The 16,961-nt window shown below is 42.2% G+C and overlaps 1 protein-coding gene across 19 annotated transcripts in view; it reads left to right on the top strand.

Annotated features, from left to right (window-relative positions):
• The first annotated feature begins 3,313 nt into the window (after positions 1–3,313).
• LOC149318186 (arf-GAP domain and FG repeat-containing protein 1-like) overlaps positions 3,314–16,961 on the top strand; it is a 50,254-nt gene continuing 36,606 nt past the window's right edge. For all 19 annotated transcript variants that reach the window (XM_089509185.1, XM_089509176.1, XM_089509182.1 and 16 more), the window contains exon 1: positions 3,314–3,612. In XM_089509185.1, coding sequence (XP_089365311.1) covers positions 3,446–3,612 — 167 coding nt within the window. In that variant the 5' untranslated portion in view covers positions 3,314–3,445. The remainder of the gene's footprint in view (positions 3,613–16,961) is intronic.

Genomic DNA, 16,961 nt, shown 5'->3' with positions numbered 1-16,961 from the left:
AAACTCCAAACCATACCAATCCAACTCCTTCTACAAATCCACAAGCTATCCCTTGCAACCCCTGGGTTTATATAGTCTCCAGACCATGTGGTCTCCCAAACCCAGTGAGTTCAGGTGTGTAACCATGTCATGTGTCTCCTGTGCAATCCAGACACATGTTTCATCATCCATGGCTATGTGCACTTGGACACTGAAGAGTCCTTGAGACAATGAGCTTCAGCTGTGCTGATCAGCCTTACCACTCTGGTGAATGCTCATGGCCAAACACACACACATCAAGCATTTCCCTGTGTGCTGTGTTTTAACCCTTCAAATCCCTGACAATTTCTAGTGCTTTGTATTACATTATAACACTATACACATGATTGTATAAATGTTTGCATAAGAAAAGCCAAAATGCAATAATCCCAACTATAACAGCTACTGAATCAATGGAGCTCACGTGGGTGTTGATTTGTCACATCAAGTTCCCATTGATTCCAGGGGTCTGCTCGCGCTGGGACTAAAAACTGGTTTAGAATATTATTGGATATCATGCTTCTGCTGACTCTGAAAATGTGCCACCACTAGCCTATTGGGCTTTGATCTAGCCCAATGTCATCATTAGGTAAAGGTCACTGAATCAACAATGTATTGGCAGCTGTGCATTTGGTTCCTGCCCTCATGGGATCTCAAATACTGGAAATATCATGAGATGTCAAATCCATGTAAGTCTACTGACAGTAACATGTACATCTCCATGGCTGTGTGCACATGTTGCCATTGACTTATGTGAAGCAGACACTCCAAACCATGGATAGCTAGCCCACTGATACAGTAGGAAAAAGGAAGGAAAAGTAGTCCTTCGGCCACATTCCAACTCCTCTCCTACTTCAATAACCATGGAGGAGCTACATAAATTCAACCTAGACAATGTGGAAATCTAAATAATCATTTTTTTCTGTACTCTGGATCAAACACTGACCAGAACTGAGTCAAGAAATCAGAAGTCTAGGAATGGGAAGGGCAGTTATGAAAGAACTAGACAAGTATATATTTTCTAAGGAGTAAAGATATACAACTGAACGCTAAAGTTAGAATCGTGGAAGCCATAGCATTCCCCACCACCATGTACGGACGTGAGAGCTGGACAATGGGGGGAAAACACATAAGAAAATCAACTAATTTCAGATGTGGGGGTGGAAAAGAGTGCTAACAATACCGTGGACAGCCAAGAAGACAAATACGTGGGTCCTAGAACAGATCAAGCCTAAACTCTCCCAGGAAGCCAAGTTGATCAAATTGAGGCTGTTGTACTTTGGCTACATCACGAGAAGGCATGATTCATTAGAAAAGACAATAATTCTAGGAAAAGTAGAGGAATATCAACAATCTAAGATAGTGGAACAACTACAACGGAAGAAAGTGCAAAGGCAGGATTACTGCTGAACATAAAGAAAACAAAAATAACGATCACAGACGAGCTACACGAATTCAACTGAGACAATGAGGAAAATGAAATAGTAAAAGAGTTCCCATGCCTTGCATTAAACACCGATCAGAATGGAGACTGCAGTCATGAAATCAGAAGACTAGCAATGGGGAGGGCAGCTATGAAAGAACTAGAGAAGATCTTAAAGAGTAAAAATATGCAATACAACTGAGCATGAAAGTTAAAATTGTCCAAGCCACAGTATTCCCCATCACCATGTACGGATGCGAGAGCGGGACAGTGAGGAAAGCAGATAAGAAGAATATCAGTTCATTGGAAATGTGGCTGAGAACAATTCTGTGGGTATTAGGGATGGTCAAAAAGAGAAACAAATAGGTGCTTTAACACATCAAGCCAGAAATGTCCCTGGAAGCCAAGATGATGAAACTGAAGCTGTTGTACTTTGGCCACATCATGAGAAAGCAAGAAAAAATAATAATGCTAGGAAAGTTAGATGGTAACAGAAAGAGAGGAAGACCACACGCCAAGTGGCAGGACTGAATCAGATAGGTCACGGGCCTCAACCGACAGGACAAGAGCAGAGCAATGGAGATCTTGGAGATGCATCATTCACAGGGCCGCCATGAGTCGAGGCCAACTCAAGGGCAGCTAACAACAACCCCTCCGACCGTCCAGAGGGGCTTCTGCTTGACCGCCATCCCTCCTTTCTCAGGGTGACCAAAGGACCTAAGTGCAAAGAAGGACAAGGCACCATAAAATGTAGAGGATTCAAGAAAAATGGAAGACATTACAAAAGAAAACCTAAAAACACTAATATAAATTTCTACATTCATGCTTCTTAGCCTTGCTGAAAGCAAACAACCATCTGGAATTCCTCCTGGACAGAAGACTGAAATGTGGGATATGTCCTCAAAAAGGAGGACCTCTGGTCACCCTGAGCTAAAAGCACTGCTATGCACATAAATCCATTCTTCATAACCCTTCTCAAAATGGAGAATGGTTTGGAATTCCTCCTGGAGAAAAGGTTGAAAAGTTGCACATGTCCTGGAAAAGGACATCCTCTGGTCACCATGAGATGGAAACACTGGTATAAATGTAAATCCATGCTGCTTCGTCCTGCTCAAAATGGAGGACATTTGGAAATTTATTCTGGATGGAAGGCTAACATGTAGGACATGTCCTGGAGAAAGGAGGACCTCTGGCCACCCTGAGCTGAATATCCTCACAGAAATGTGAATCCATGCTTCTTAGTCATGCTCAAAGAAGACCTTTGGGAATTTCTCCTGGATAATGTAGGACAAGTCATGGGAAAAGGAGGACCTCTGGTCACCCTGAGCTAAAAACCACTCATATCAATATATATCCATGCTTCTTAAGCCCTGCTCAAAATGGAGGACCCCTTTTGGAAAGGCTCCTTCTGGTCACTCTCCCCTCCATTCCCTTCCCTCTTTCTCCTTTGGAGGTCTCGAAACTCAGAGCCTAGAGGAGGAGGGCCATGATCATCTGAGGGAGGATTAGAAAGGCGTTGGACCGGATGTCCCTTGTGGGGCGGTCTCTCTCCCAGCCCCAAGACTCTATGGTCCCTTTCCTTGCAGCCAGGACTCAGGAGAGAGAGGGTCGCGCCAGGTAAACCAAAGCCATGAAGAGAAGAGCTGGGGAGAAGGTGCAGCTAGCCCTCCAGGCCGAGAGATGGCGCTGTTGGCGAAAGGAAAGGAAGACAGAGGGGCGCTCTTCTCGTGTCGCCTCGTCGCTCCTCAAAGGTGTCGCCTAGCGCGGTCACTCAGCATCATCATCATCATCATCCTCACTATCCTCCTCGGCGTCGACGGTTGGGCTGCGTGCGTGCGCCGCGCGCCGGCCTTTCCGCCTCTTCCTCTTCCTCCTCCTCCTCCTCCTCCTCCTCTCCCCTCCCCTTCCCCTTCCCCCTTCGCCTGGCCTCAGGCGGGACAGCCCTCGTCCTCGCTCCTCTGCCTCTCCTTCCTTCCTTCCTCCCTTTCCCCCGCGTCGTCGGCCATGGCTGCCAGCGCCAAGCGGAAGCAGGAGGAGAAGCACCTGAAGCTGCTCCGGGAGATGAGCAGCCTCCCTCCCAACCGCAAGTGCTTCGACTGCGACCAGCGCGGCCCCACTTACACCGACATGACGGTGGGCAGCTTCGTCTGCACCTCCTGCTCCGGAATCCTGTGAGTCTCCGGGAAGAAGAGGAGAGGGGAAGGCGGGAGGAAGAGGAGCGCCGGCCCTTTCTCCTCCTCACCCACAAGGAGCACACAAGCAGAGAGGGCACAGAGGTGGCTGGGAGGGTTAAAGTGGAAGAAGAGGCGTCTGGGATGGGCAATAATAGAATCCTACACTTGGAAGAGACCCCAAGGGCCCTGATCCAGTCCAGCCCCATTCTGCCATGCAGGAAATCCCAATCAAAGCATCCCCGACAGATGGCCATCCAGCCTCTGCTTAAAGACCTCTAGGAAGGAGACTCCATCACACTCCGAGCTCTCACTGTCCTCCTAATGTTCAGGTGCAATCTCTTTTCCTGTAGCTTGCATCCATTGTTCCGGGTCCTGTTCTCTGGAGCAGCAGAAAACAAGCTTGCACCCTCTTCAACATGACATCCTTTCAAATATTTAAAAAGGGCTATCATGTCACCTCTTAACCTTCTTTTCTCCAGGTTAAACATCCCCAGCTCCCTGAGTCGTTCCTCATAGGGCATGGTTTCCAGACCCTTCACCATTTTTGTCGCCCTCCTTTGGACACGCTCCAGTTTCTCAATGTCCTTTCTGAATTGTGGTGCCCAGAACTGGACACAATATTCTAGGTGGGGCCTGACCAAAGCAGAATACAGTGGCACTATTACTTCTCTTGATCTAGACACTATACTTCTATTGATGCAGCCTAAAATAGCATTGGCCTTTTTAGCTGCCGCATCACACTGTTCACTCATGTTCAACTTGTGGTCTACTTGGACTCCTAGATCTCTTTCACATGTACTTTCATTCAGCCAGGTGTCCTCCATCCTATATCTGTGCATTTCATTTTTCCACCCTAAGTGTAATACCTTACATTTCTCTGTGTTGAATTTCATTTTGTTAGCTTTGGCCCAGCTTTCTAGTCTATTCAGGTCATTTTGAATCTTGATCCTGTCCTCTGGGGTATTAGCTATTCCCCCTAATTTGGTGTCATCTGCAAATTTGATAAGTATGCTCCCAATTCTGTCATCCAGGTCATTGATAAAGATGTTGAATAGCACTGGGCCCAGGACAGAGCCCTGTGGGACCCCACTGGTCACTTCTCTCCTGGATGAAGAGGAGTCATTGAGTTCATCCAATCCTCCTTTTCATCCTTTACTCCATTTCATGGCCTTCTCTCCAGTACCATTTTGTACCATCTATTTATGTTCCTAATATGTCTACAGATACGTTTATGAACTTGCTGTACAGATAGGTTTTGTTTTTTAAAAAATAGTGGCTGCTCCCATACATCTGCCGATTAAATATGCATTGCCTGAAGAAAACTTTCCATCTACTTTTGTGACTAACGTATTTGAATGCTTTTCTCTAGAAAACATCCCCATTCCTAAAAAATCAGAATGTCAGAGAGAGGGCAAGGGGTGGATTTTCTCTTTCTGACCTGCTAGTTTTCCAAGTGCAAATATCTTTTTGGTTAGGGAAACATTTAATTAGATCATGCATACAGTTCAAGAGAGTTTTGTTAACTCTTTCTTTATAAACAGGTGCTTATTCATAATAAATTGACAGCCTCTTCCCTACAAAAAAAAAAAAACAATTTTGTACATGGGGCCCCAATATTGTTACTGTTATCATTATTATTAAGCTTTATTTATGTGGTGCTGTAAATGTATACAGTGCTGTACATACAATCTTTTTAATTAGTCAGTTCCCTGCCCTCAGGCTTACAATTTAAAAAGTCACGACACAAAAGGAGAAGGGAATGGTGGTGGGGAAGGGGATGAAGTCCAGCAGTTCTTCTTTCCCCCTGAGTCCTGGACCAAGGCAGATGGATTGGAGGGAGAGCTCCTCTTCTTAATCGAGGCCAATATTGTTGTTGTTGTTAAATGCCCTTGAGTTGATCTCGACCCATGGCGACCCTGCAGATGAGACATCTCCAAGACCCTCTGTCCTCCACTGTTCTGCTCAACTTCTGCAAACCCATACTTGTGATCCCTTTAATAAGATTCCAGCCATCTTATATGCAGCCTTCCTCTTGCAGCTTTGATATTTGTGGATTTGATTAGTCACGGATTTGATTAATATTTTCTCCCTAGTAAGGTCTAGGACGGTCCTCCAGTGCAACTCTATGGCCAACATTAACTAAAAGCTGCACTGAAAGATCTATAGAGAATACTCTACTAGGCATTTGTAGTTCTTCCAGGACAGTTCTGTGGTCAGTGTCTGTCGGACGTTGACCACCAGAGGAGCTAGAGGTTCCTAGAGAGGTGTCCTCTCAGGTAAAAAAAAATGACACTTTTGTTATTTGTGGTTTTTCTATATTCACAGTGTGTGTGTGTCTTGTGCCCCTAACCCTAATGAATATGGAGGGACAAGTGTATAGAGTGGGGAGAGGTGGGAGAGTTTAAAAGGAAATAATAGGTGTGTGGGATGTGTTGGAAATGTTGAGGAGAGGGGTGGCTAGTTATTTCCTCCTTTTTATCCTCTCCCCCCATTTCATAGCCTTCTCTCCAGGACCATTTTGTTGTCAAATGCCCTCGAGTCAATCTCGACCCTGCTGATGAGACATCTCTAAGGGCCCATACAGACATGCCAAAATAATTCTGCTTCGGCTCACTTTGGAGGTATGCTGTTTAAATGACACGTGCATCATAAGAGGTCAGAAGCTGTGCCAATGCTGTGCTCCAGTCCTTAGGATTGGTGTATGGCTTTGGCTTGGCTTCCAACCTCTTATGCATCCATCATTTAAACAGCATACCTCCAAAGCAGGGGTCGGCAACCTACGGCCCATGGGCCACATGCGGCCCGCTGAGGCCTAGGGACCAGCCCGGCCCTGCCACAGATTGCCGCCGGGGCCTCTGGCCTCCGGCGCAGGCACACGGGGGCCTCTGGCATGGGGCAAGCGGCGGGCAAGGAGGAGCAAGGGGGAGCAAGTGGGGGCTAGGGGGGCAAGAAGGAGCAAGGGGGCAAGAAGGAGCAAGTGGGGTAAGGGGGAGCAAGTGGGGGCAAGGAGGGGCAAGGGGGCAAGGGGGGCAATTGTCTATAGAAGCCTCAGAAACATGCATTTATATTAACATTTTTTAAAAAATCAGCAGATTTTTTTGCGTGTCCTCCATTTTTTTTATTAAAAAAGCATCCTCCATTTTAAATTTTTGCCCTACATTTGTCCCGGTTTATTTATTTATTTAATTTTTTAAAAAAATTAATTATTTATTTTTGGCTTCGGCCCCCCGAGTTGTATGAGGGACAGCAAACCGGCCCCCGGGTCAAAAAGGTTGCCTACCCAGGCTCCAAAGTGACCCAAAACAGCTTTATTTTGGCCTGTCTGTACGGGCTCTAAGATCCTCTGCCCTCCACTTCTCTGCTCAACTACTGCAAACTCATAAACTCTAAAAGAGTCCATCCATTTTGCATGCAGCTTTCATCTCTTTCTACTTCTCTCTATCTTTCCTAGAATTACTGTTTTTTTCAATGATTCATGCATTCTTATGATGTGTCCAAAGTACGACAACTTGAGTTTTGTCATCTTGGCCTCCAGAAAGATTTCTGGCTTGATCTGCTCCAGGACCTATTTGTTTGTCTTTTTGGTTATCCATGGAATCCTTAGCATTCTTCTCCAGCACCACATCTCAAAAGAGTTGATTTTCCTCTTATCCTCCTTCGTAACTGTCCAGCTCTCAGATCCATACTTGGCAATAGGGAATACAGTGGCTTGCACGATTCTAACTTTTGTGCTCAGTTGTATATCCTTGCATTTTAGAATCTTCTCTAGTCATTTCATAGCTGTCCTTCCCATTCTTAATTTTCTTCTGAACTCTCGGCTGCAGTCTCCATTTCTATCAATGTTTGATCCCAGGTATGAAAACTCTTTTACTATTTCTATTTCTTCGTTGTCTAATTCAAATTTGGACCATACAGCCTCCATTTTCCATCTTTATCCATTACAGCACCTTCTATCCAGGAGGGATTCCAAAAGGTCCTCTAATAAGCATGGATTTATGTTTATATTAATTATTCATGTTTTTTTTAGTCTTTGTTTGGCCATGGCCTCTATTTTATCTTGGAAGCCCTACATTTTGTGGTGTCTTCTCTTCCTCAGTGGTTAGGGCATCTGGTTATATTTCAGCACCTTCTGTCCAAGAGGGATTCCAAAAAGTCCTCCATTTGGAGCATGACTAAGAAACATGGATTTACGTTTATATTAATCATTAGTGGGGTGTTTTTGGCCTTTGTTTAGTCATGTCCTCCATTTTTTTCTTGGAAGCCCTACATTTTGTGGTACCTTTTCTTCCTGTGTGGTTAGGACATCTAGTTACACCCTGGTTACATTTCAATCTTCTGTCCTGGAGGATTTGAAATTTTCCTCTGTTTTGACCATAACTAAGAAGCATGGATTTATATTTCTGAGTGTTCAGGGTGACTAGAGGTCCTCCGTTTCCAGGACATGGGCTCCATTTCATTGCCTTTTGTCCAGGAGGAATTTGAAGATGTCCTCCATTTTGAGCAGGTCTAAGAAGCATGAGCTTATATTTCTGTGTGTTTTAGTTCTGGTTGACCAGAGGTCCTCCTTTTACAAGACATTTCCTTCTGTTCAGGAGGAATTTGGAAATGCCCTCCATTTTGAGCAGGGCTAAGAAGCGTGGATTTATATTTCTGTGAGTGTTTTTAGTTCAGGATGACCTGGTGTCCTCCTTTTCTAGGACATGGCTTCCATTTCAGCATGTTGTGTCCAAAAGGAATTTGAAAATGTCCTCCATTTTGAGCAGGGGTAAGAAGCATGGATTTATATTTCTGTGAGTGTTTTCAGTTCATGATGATCAGAGGTTCTCCTTTTCCAGGACATGGCCTCCATTTCATTGCCTTCTGTCCAGGAGGGATTGTAAAATGTCCTCCATTTTGAGCAGAACTAAGAAGAATTTACATTTGTGGGGTGCTTTTAGCTCAGGGTGACCAGGGGTCCTCCTTTTCCATGATATGCCCTACATTCCAGCATTTTCTGTTCAGGAGGAATTTGAAAATGCCCTCCATTTTGAATAGGATTAAAAAGAATGAATTTACATTTATATTAGTGTTCTTTAGCTTTTATTTGGAATGTCCTACATTTTTCTTGACTGTCCTGTGTTTTCTGGTGCCTTGTCCTCCTTTGTAGTTAGGACATTGGTTACTCTGTATTGAGAAGACATTCCTGTCTCCTCTCCAGTCCAAAATTGGAGGAAATGGCCTTGAATGGTGGAGGTGAGGGTCTCTGGGGGACAACGTGAAAGAAGACAGAAAGGGAAATGTTTTAAATTTATTTATTTAGAGTATTTCTACTCCACTTTCTACCAGAAAGGTTCTCAGAGAGGCATTCTTTCATTTTTCCCTCTCCAATCCAAAACTGGTTGGGTGGGAATGGCCTCGGAGGATGGTTGTGGGGTCCTCTGGGAGGCAATGTTGAAGAAGACTGAAAGGGAGATATTTATTTATTTATAGAATATTTATACCTCACTTTTCTGCCACAAAAACTCTCAGAGCAGCTTGTTGTTGTTGTTGTTTATATTTGTTATATGCCTTCAAGTCATTTCTGATGTATGGCAACCATATCATGGGTTTTCTTGGCAAGTTTCTTCAGAGTGGGTTTGCCATCCTTGGAGGATGAGAGATTATGACCTGCACAGAGTCACCCAGTGGGTTTCCATGGCTAATTGGGGAGGTGAACTCTGGTTTCTAGAGCCCTAGTCCAAAGCTCAAACCAACATGCTGGCTCACTATTTTACTACTCCATTGTATTTAAGAGGGCTTGAGCATCCATAGATTTTGGTATCCATGGTGGGTCTTGGAACCATACCAAGAGCCCACTATGACAAGTATGGGAAGTTCAAGGGGGAGGAGGAAAGGGGAAAAAGTTGATGAGGTTAAGATATGGAGAGAAATGATTTTGGGGTCTGTGGAAACTTCCATCCTTCCTAATGTTCTGCTTGGGTATATGGGTAGTGGGCATTTCCTGTAGCATGTAAGATATTTGTAATGAAGATTGCCATGTGTTTTCAGAAAGGAAGTTAGTTTATGTCAGTTTATTGGACTGTTCAAAATAGTACTGGCTTGGGGAGAAAGCTTGCAGACTTGGTCAGCTACTTCTGTCATGGTCTCTCAGGATATGTGCAAGTGTAGAGGTGGACAAGTGCCAGGTCTGACATTAGTCTTAAAAGTATGTAAAATGGGTGGGGAAAGTTTGTCAAATATTTTCTGCCAGTATAGTTTTTTAGTGTTCTGTTGCAATTATTCCTGCAGTTGTTGTCTTAGTTCATAGATGCTTACCACTTCCTGAGAGTGAGTTAACCAAGCGCACTAAATGTTTGACTGGAGGGTTAATAGCAGGAAACAGATGAATGATTGCTTTCTAGCCCTGAGTTCATGATACCAGTTATTCATTTAGAACAGAGATGAGAGTTATTTGCCCACCCCTAAGAAGTGCAGCTTCCAACAGCCCTAAGGATGAAAAATAATGGAGGGTGCATTTCAGTAACATCTGAAGCTGTGCTTTTTGAGTTAGCTGATGTAGGGGACCAGCAGGATTTTTTTCTATCCGTCGGCTAAAAGTGTTTCTTTCCTTCTTCGAAGCTTTCCAGGGACTGACAGTGTCCATTATTTTTTAAGAGATTGGATACCTATGTAGATTGTATAGTAAACTTGTTTACCCTTTGAAAGAGTCATCTTATTCAAGAATTTAGTGTTGTACATGATAGTTTTAGCTCAAGCACCCGAGACACACAACTTAGTAAAACTGCATGGATAGTTATAATCATATGTATGAGAACAGCTGGGGTCTGCTGCCAGATTAAAGTTCATTAGTAGAACATATGTTTTGTTAAAATGGTTCCAACCTTGGATATTCCTATTTGGAATTAACTGTGTGGCTCCCAATCAGGAGTGCTGGTGTAGCTGGAACAATGATTTGACCTTTTAAGGCAGATTATTATACTTTGGGGAGAAACTGAATTTTTGTGTAACTGAGGTCTGAATTCTTCAAAGTGAATGGTTGAAACAATTAGATCTTATTCGATAATGAATCTGCAACAGTCTTATGAACTTGGTCTTATATATAATAGATAATGATGGAATCGTTATTGATTAAATAAATTTCCCCCCCCCCATTTTGCTAAATTGGGTAGAATTAGATTTCAGGTTTTAAAAATGTTCTTGAAACTTATTCAGAATTAAATTCCATTGTATTTAATAGAACTGATTCTGAATGTCATACAATTGTGCAGGTATACCTCAGTTAACTAAGTAGATTTGTTCTGGGCATTACAGTTGGCCCTCCACATTTGTGGCTTTGACTTTTGCAGATTTGATTATTTGCAGTTTTGATTAATTTGTTCTCTAGAAACTCTAGGTTCTCCAGTACAACTCTGACAGAAGTTGGCCATAGAGTTGTGCTGGAGAACATAGAAGATCCTAGAGAAAGCACTTCTCTGGGCATTTGTAGGTCCTGCATTATGATTCTATGATTAACCTCTGGCAGATGTTGACCGTAGAGTTGCCTGGGAGGACCTGGAGATTCCTAGAGAGGTGTTCATTTAGGCAAAAGGAGTAGTATTTTTTTATTTGGGGCTTTTCCCCATTCATGGGAGTCCTTCACCCCTAACCCCAGCAAATGTGGAGGGACCACTGTACTTCTTTAAAAGTACAAGGTCCTCCTTGGTAACTGGGACAGAAATAACATAGAAAGACTATGTTCCTACACCATAAATAAGAGCAGTAATATATTTCAGCAAAAATTTTATTCAAAAATAATATAATGCATATGTTTAATGAAAGAACCAGGTCTGTTAAGCCTTCCATGAGCGAACAAAAACATTTGAATCTTATAGAGACCACTTATGCAGGTATGACTTTCTCCACTCTCCACCTTTTTATACCGTACATACTCGACTATAAACCAACTTCATGTATAAGTTGAGGGCAGGTTTGGGGACCAAAATTATGGATTTTGACATGAGGCATAAAGGATCTAAATGATGAAGCAATGGAAAACAAGGGCAAAAAACTTAGAAAAATTCCAGCAGGCATTAAGGCTGGATGGATGAGAGAATAGAGGGGGTCAGTGATTCCAGGAGAGATTATGCTCTTGCCTTTCTCCAGGTTCCTTTTTTAAAATAAGAGTTAAAGTACAGTACTTACATTGACCCATGGATAAGTCAGCTTAGTTTTTTGGGGTCAATGTTTTGACTAAAATTTCTAGATGTATACATGAATATATACCATGGCTGGGAGAAGGATTAAGGAGTAAGAGGTTTTTATAGAAAAAGGAATAGAGAGTAACAATATATTTGTTACTCCTTATTCATGTCATTATATTGTACATGGAAACACATTCTTTTAAAAAAAATCTTTATTGAGGAGTATAATAGGAATAGAAATAACATTAAGAAAAATATATCTTACTCTGGAGTAGGTCAAGGAGTAACCCCAGAATCGCCACTACTCCCCAGCCCTGGTATATACAGTAAATTTCCATTTTGATGGCCAGACTAATAGAGCTGTGCTTTTAAAATTTGTTTGGGGCAGCTGGTGAACTTATGTGCTCTCCCCTTTGCTCTCCGTTTTGCAGTTCATACATGCTCAGCAAGTGATTTTGGAAGCGGCTGTGATTTATCTTGCTTGGTGGATGGGCAACTATAGTAGGATCAGCTAGAGTAGAATCCTCTCCTTTTCCAGCTCAAACTTTGTTTATTTCCTGCTTTTCTGTACCATACTACTGAAACCTGATACCAGAAATCTGTGTTTCTCCATCCTTCTTTCATCCTCCTCCCAAGGCAGATTTTTTTTTTAAAAAAAAAGTCTAACTAGACAGAGGACGGGAAAAGTGGGGCTGGCCAAGCTTTAAAAACTTGACAAAAAAGAAGTTTCTTTCTCAAAAGCTTTGCTAACTGAAGTACAAGTATAGTTTTAACTTTTCTTTGCAAATTTTTTTCCTGTACAACCCATCCATTCCAGCCATGGGCTTGCCATCTGTGGATGTGAGCATCTGCAGAATGCAAGCCCCATTGGTCCTAGTGATGGCATGTGCATGCGGCTGTGCTGCCACTTGAGGTCTCATGGTTTTTGGCATCTGTGGGGAAGTATGGATAGTAATAGCTGACTGTACTATATAAATGCTTTTAGAAAGTTGCAATTGAATGTTATAAACTGCTTGTTGAATCTTAATCTTTTGGCTTGTGTCAATTTTAGATTTTTCTTAATATTTTGATTACTTCAGTTGTAAAAGGTTGTTGTTCAAAAAATATTGATGATAATTAAAGCAACAGTGTTCCCTGTGTTTACCAAATGCAAGTCATCAATCTTTGCAACTCGTAACAATTTTTATGTGAAAAGATAAAGTAGTTCACATAAATCTAAGTTGAAAGATATGCTGTCAGCGGTACCTCCTGATACAGTGAAACACTTTAATTTTTAGCTGATTTTATGAGCTCTCTTTTGTAAACACAAATGGACTAAACTATGATATTACAGTTTTCATTTCTTCACCAATTCTTCCTGCAGTAAACTATAATCTTTATATAGAGATACAGCTTTTCCAAAGGTTTTGTACCTGCAGGCATAATTGCTTCTCACCCCTTGGCCTTCAGTGTCCAGTTTGTACATTTTATTGGTGGTATGGCTGGTCTTAAACTTCTGTAAGAGAAATTAACCTAATTATCCTTTGTGCAGCAAGTCCATGTTAAAGAACAGAGCACATAAAATAACGGTTTTACCTTTCTACTGGCAAAATAGACCTTTTACGCACATTAAAAAGGGATCAATGGACCCAAACAGACAGGCCAAAATAAAGCTGTTTTGGGTCACTTTGGAAGTATGCTGTTTAAATGCTGCATGCGTCCTAAGAGGCCGGAAACCACGCCAAAGCCATGTTCCCATTCCTAAGGACTGGAGCGCAGCTTTGGTGCAGCTTCTGGCCTCTTAAGATGCATGTGTCATTTGAACAGCATACCTCTAAAGCAGGGGTAGGCAACCTGCGGCCCGCGGGCCGGATGCGGCCCGGCAAGGCCTTGGGACCGGCCCCAGCCTGGTCCTGCCGCCGATTGCCGCCGGGGCCTTTGGGGGGCAATTGTCTATAGAAGCCTCAGAAACATGCATTTATATTAACATTTTTTAAAAAATCAGCAATTTTTTTCACGTGTCCTCCATTTTTTAAAAAAAAGTTCCATTTGAAAATTTTGTCCTACATTTGTCCTGGTTTATTTATATATATATATATATTTTTAAAAAAATTATTTAATTATTTATTTTTTGGCTTCGGCCCCCCAGTTGTCTGAGGGACAGCAACCCGGCCCCTGGCTCAAAAAGGTTGCCTACCCCTGCTCTAAAGTGACCTGAAGCAGCTTTATTTTGGCCTGTCTGTTCGGGCCCAAAGTTACATATAATGCTGTTTCAGTATAACAAATACAGGAAACATAGGCAATAAATATGGAAAAATAAAAACACAAAAGGATGGGAAATAACCACATTAGTTGTAGTTTCTATAAAATCTGATCAAATGTCCAAATATAAGCCCATTTCTAAATTTCATCTATACATCATTCTTTCAAAAGTTTCAAGCATTCTTAGATCTTCTATCCATTGTATAACAGGTACAAAAAATTTATCTTTCCAGTAATGAATTAGCAATCTTTTTGCAGTCAAAGGGGCAAAAAATAAATAAATATAAATAAAATCCACTTCTGTTGGCCATTTGTTAATTTCCAAGAAAAAGGTGAATAATTCAGAAGAACTTGCACATCCTTGAATATCAAAGAACTTTCCAATACCAAATTTACTGGTGTGATTACCTCTTTCCAGAATGTAGCTATAGTGAGTTGTTCTGATCCTGGGGGGTCAGTTCCCCAACACACACAACATGGATAGGAAGAAAACAAAGAAGCTCAAGTCCCATATTATCAAATGTGACATGCCTGCATCAGCACACTTATGTGCACATGCCACCATTAGATAATATGGGGTGTGGCAATCAGCAGATGCTCAGATCCCTTGATGGGAAGCTCACTGATACTAAGGGGCACTGTACTGTGGAACAACGCCTAAAGATATGTGTTAGGGAAGCATCAGTGGCATTATATTTGCAACCACTTGCTGATTTGGTATGCCCTTTCTTGAATAGAAGCTGTGGCAGTCATAGAGTTAGAAGAGACTACATGGGCCATCCAGTCCAATCCCCTTCTGCTGTACAGGAATACACAATCAAAGCACTCCCAACAGATGGCCATCCAGCCTCTGTTTAAAAATCTCCAGAGGAGGAGACTGCACCACGCTCGAAAGCAGTGTGTTCCAAGTAAGGTCTGACCAAAGCAAAATATGTTTTTATTGTTACTTCTCTAGACACTATGATGTATTGATGCAGCCTAGAATCACATCGGTTTTTTTAGCTACTGCATCACACTTGTTATCTCACATTCAGCTTGTGGTCTACTAAGACTCCTAGATCACTTTCACTGTAATGTTGTCGAGTCAGGTGCCACTCCTCCTATATCTGTGCATTTCATTTTTTTTGTGTCTAAAGTAGTACCTTACATTTCTCTCTGTTGAAATTCATTTTGTTATTTTTGGGCCAGTTCTCTAATCTTTTAAAGTCATTTTGAATTATGATTCTGTCCTCTATGGTATTAGCTACCCCTCCTAATTTGAAGTCATCTTCAAATTTAATAAAGATGACCTCTGTTCCATCATTCAAGACATTTATAAATTTGCTGAATAGCACTGGGCCTAGGACAGATCCCTGTGGCATCCCACTAGTCATTTCTTTCAAGACTTAAGAGGAGCCATTGCTGAGCACCCTTTGGGTTTAGTTGGTCAACTAATTACAAATCTACCTAACAGTTGTATTGTCTAGCCCACATTTTACTATCTTGTTTGCAAGAAAATCCTGAGGGACCTTGTCAAATGCCTTACTGAAATCAAGATACGCTAAATCCACAGCATTTCCTTTATCTACCAGGCTTGTACTCTGTCCAAAAGAGAGAGGGAGAGAGAGAAGATTTGTCTGGCATGACTTGTTTATGAGAAGCCCATGTTGATTTTATTCCTTTCTAAGTGCTTCCAGACTATCTGTTTCATGATCTGCTCTAGAATTTTTCCTGGTATTGATGTCAAGCTGACTGGGCAGTAATTGTTTTTCTCTTTTTGAAGTGGGAGAAAGTTTGCCCTCCTCCAGTCTGCTGGGACTTCTCCTGTTTTCCAGGAATTCTCAAATAACTCTTCTGCTAGTTCTTTTAATTCCATTGGTATTAAATACGTATCCAGTATATGCAATATACCTGAAAGAATAATTTCTGCTTTACAAAACTTAGTGCAAGGTCTATAGCCATACTAGTTATGGATGTTAAAACTGTTGGTTGTTTATTAGTCAGAATTAGATATTCCAATTCTCTGTTACAATCTTGTTGTAAACCACTCATATAATATTTATTTATAGAAATATCCAGTGACTCCGTAGACTATATTAAACTGGATCATTTTGAGCTTGTAAATAATGATGAAGTGGACAAGCTCCTTGGAAGTGTAAAGAACACAACGTGCCCTTTTGATCCTTGCCCATCATGGCTGACCGCTCAGGGAGGGGATGCAATAAAAACATAATTACAACTTATAATAAATGCATCCTTTTGAGAGGGAATATTTCCATCAAAACTGAAACAAGTGATAGTGAAACCGCTTCCGAAAAAAACCTCCCTGGACCCCTGAGGAGAAACAACTATAGACCTGTCTTCCTTTTACCATTCTTGGGCAAAGTGATTGAGAGGGCAATTGCCTTCCAACTCCAAGCTGTCTTGAATGAAACCGATTATCTGGACCCATTTCAAACTGGCTTCAGGGTGGGATACAGAGTTGAGACTGCTATGGGCATGTTAGTCAGTGATATCTGTCTGAGTATCGACAGGGGAAGTGTGCCCCTGTTGGTGCTCTTGGACATCTCAGCAAGCTTTTGATACCATTGACCATGGTATCCTTCTGGAACTCCTGAGGGAGTTAGGTATTGGGGGCACTGCGCTCCAGTGGCTCCATTCCTACCTCTCGGGCAGATTCCAGATGGTGAGGCTGGAGGATAGCTGCTCCTCTAAGAGAGAGCTGACATCTGGCGTCCCCCAGGGTGCCATTCTATCCCCCATGCTGTTTAACATTTACATGAAACCGCTGGGAGAGATCATCTGGAGACATGGAGCATGGTGTTATCAGTACACTGATGACACCCAGATCTATCTCTTTATGTCTCCGACTGTTACAATGACTAAGGATGGCATCTCTCCTCTGGATGCCTGCCTAGGGTCAGTAATGGGCTGGATGAGGGAAAACAGACTCAAGGTGAATCCAAA

This window comes from Sceloporus occidentalis, unplaced genomic scaffold (assembly GCF_023333645.1).
Source record: "Sceloporus occidentalis isolate IW3139 unplaced genomic scaffold, rSceOcc1.0.p SCAF_2, whole genome shotgun sequence".
Taxonomy (NCBI): domain Eukaryota; kingdom Metazoa; phylum Chordata; class Lepidosauria; order Squamata; family Phrynosomatidae; genus Sceloporus; species Sceloporus occidentalis.
This window is presented reverse-complemented; position numbering and strand designations above follow the sequence as displayed.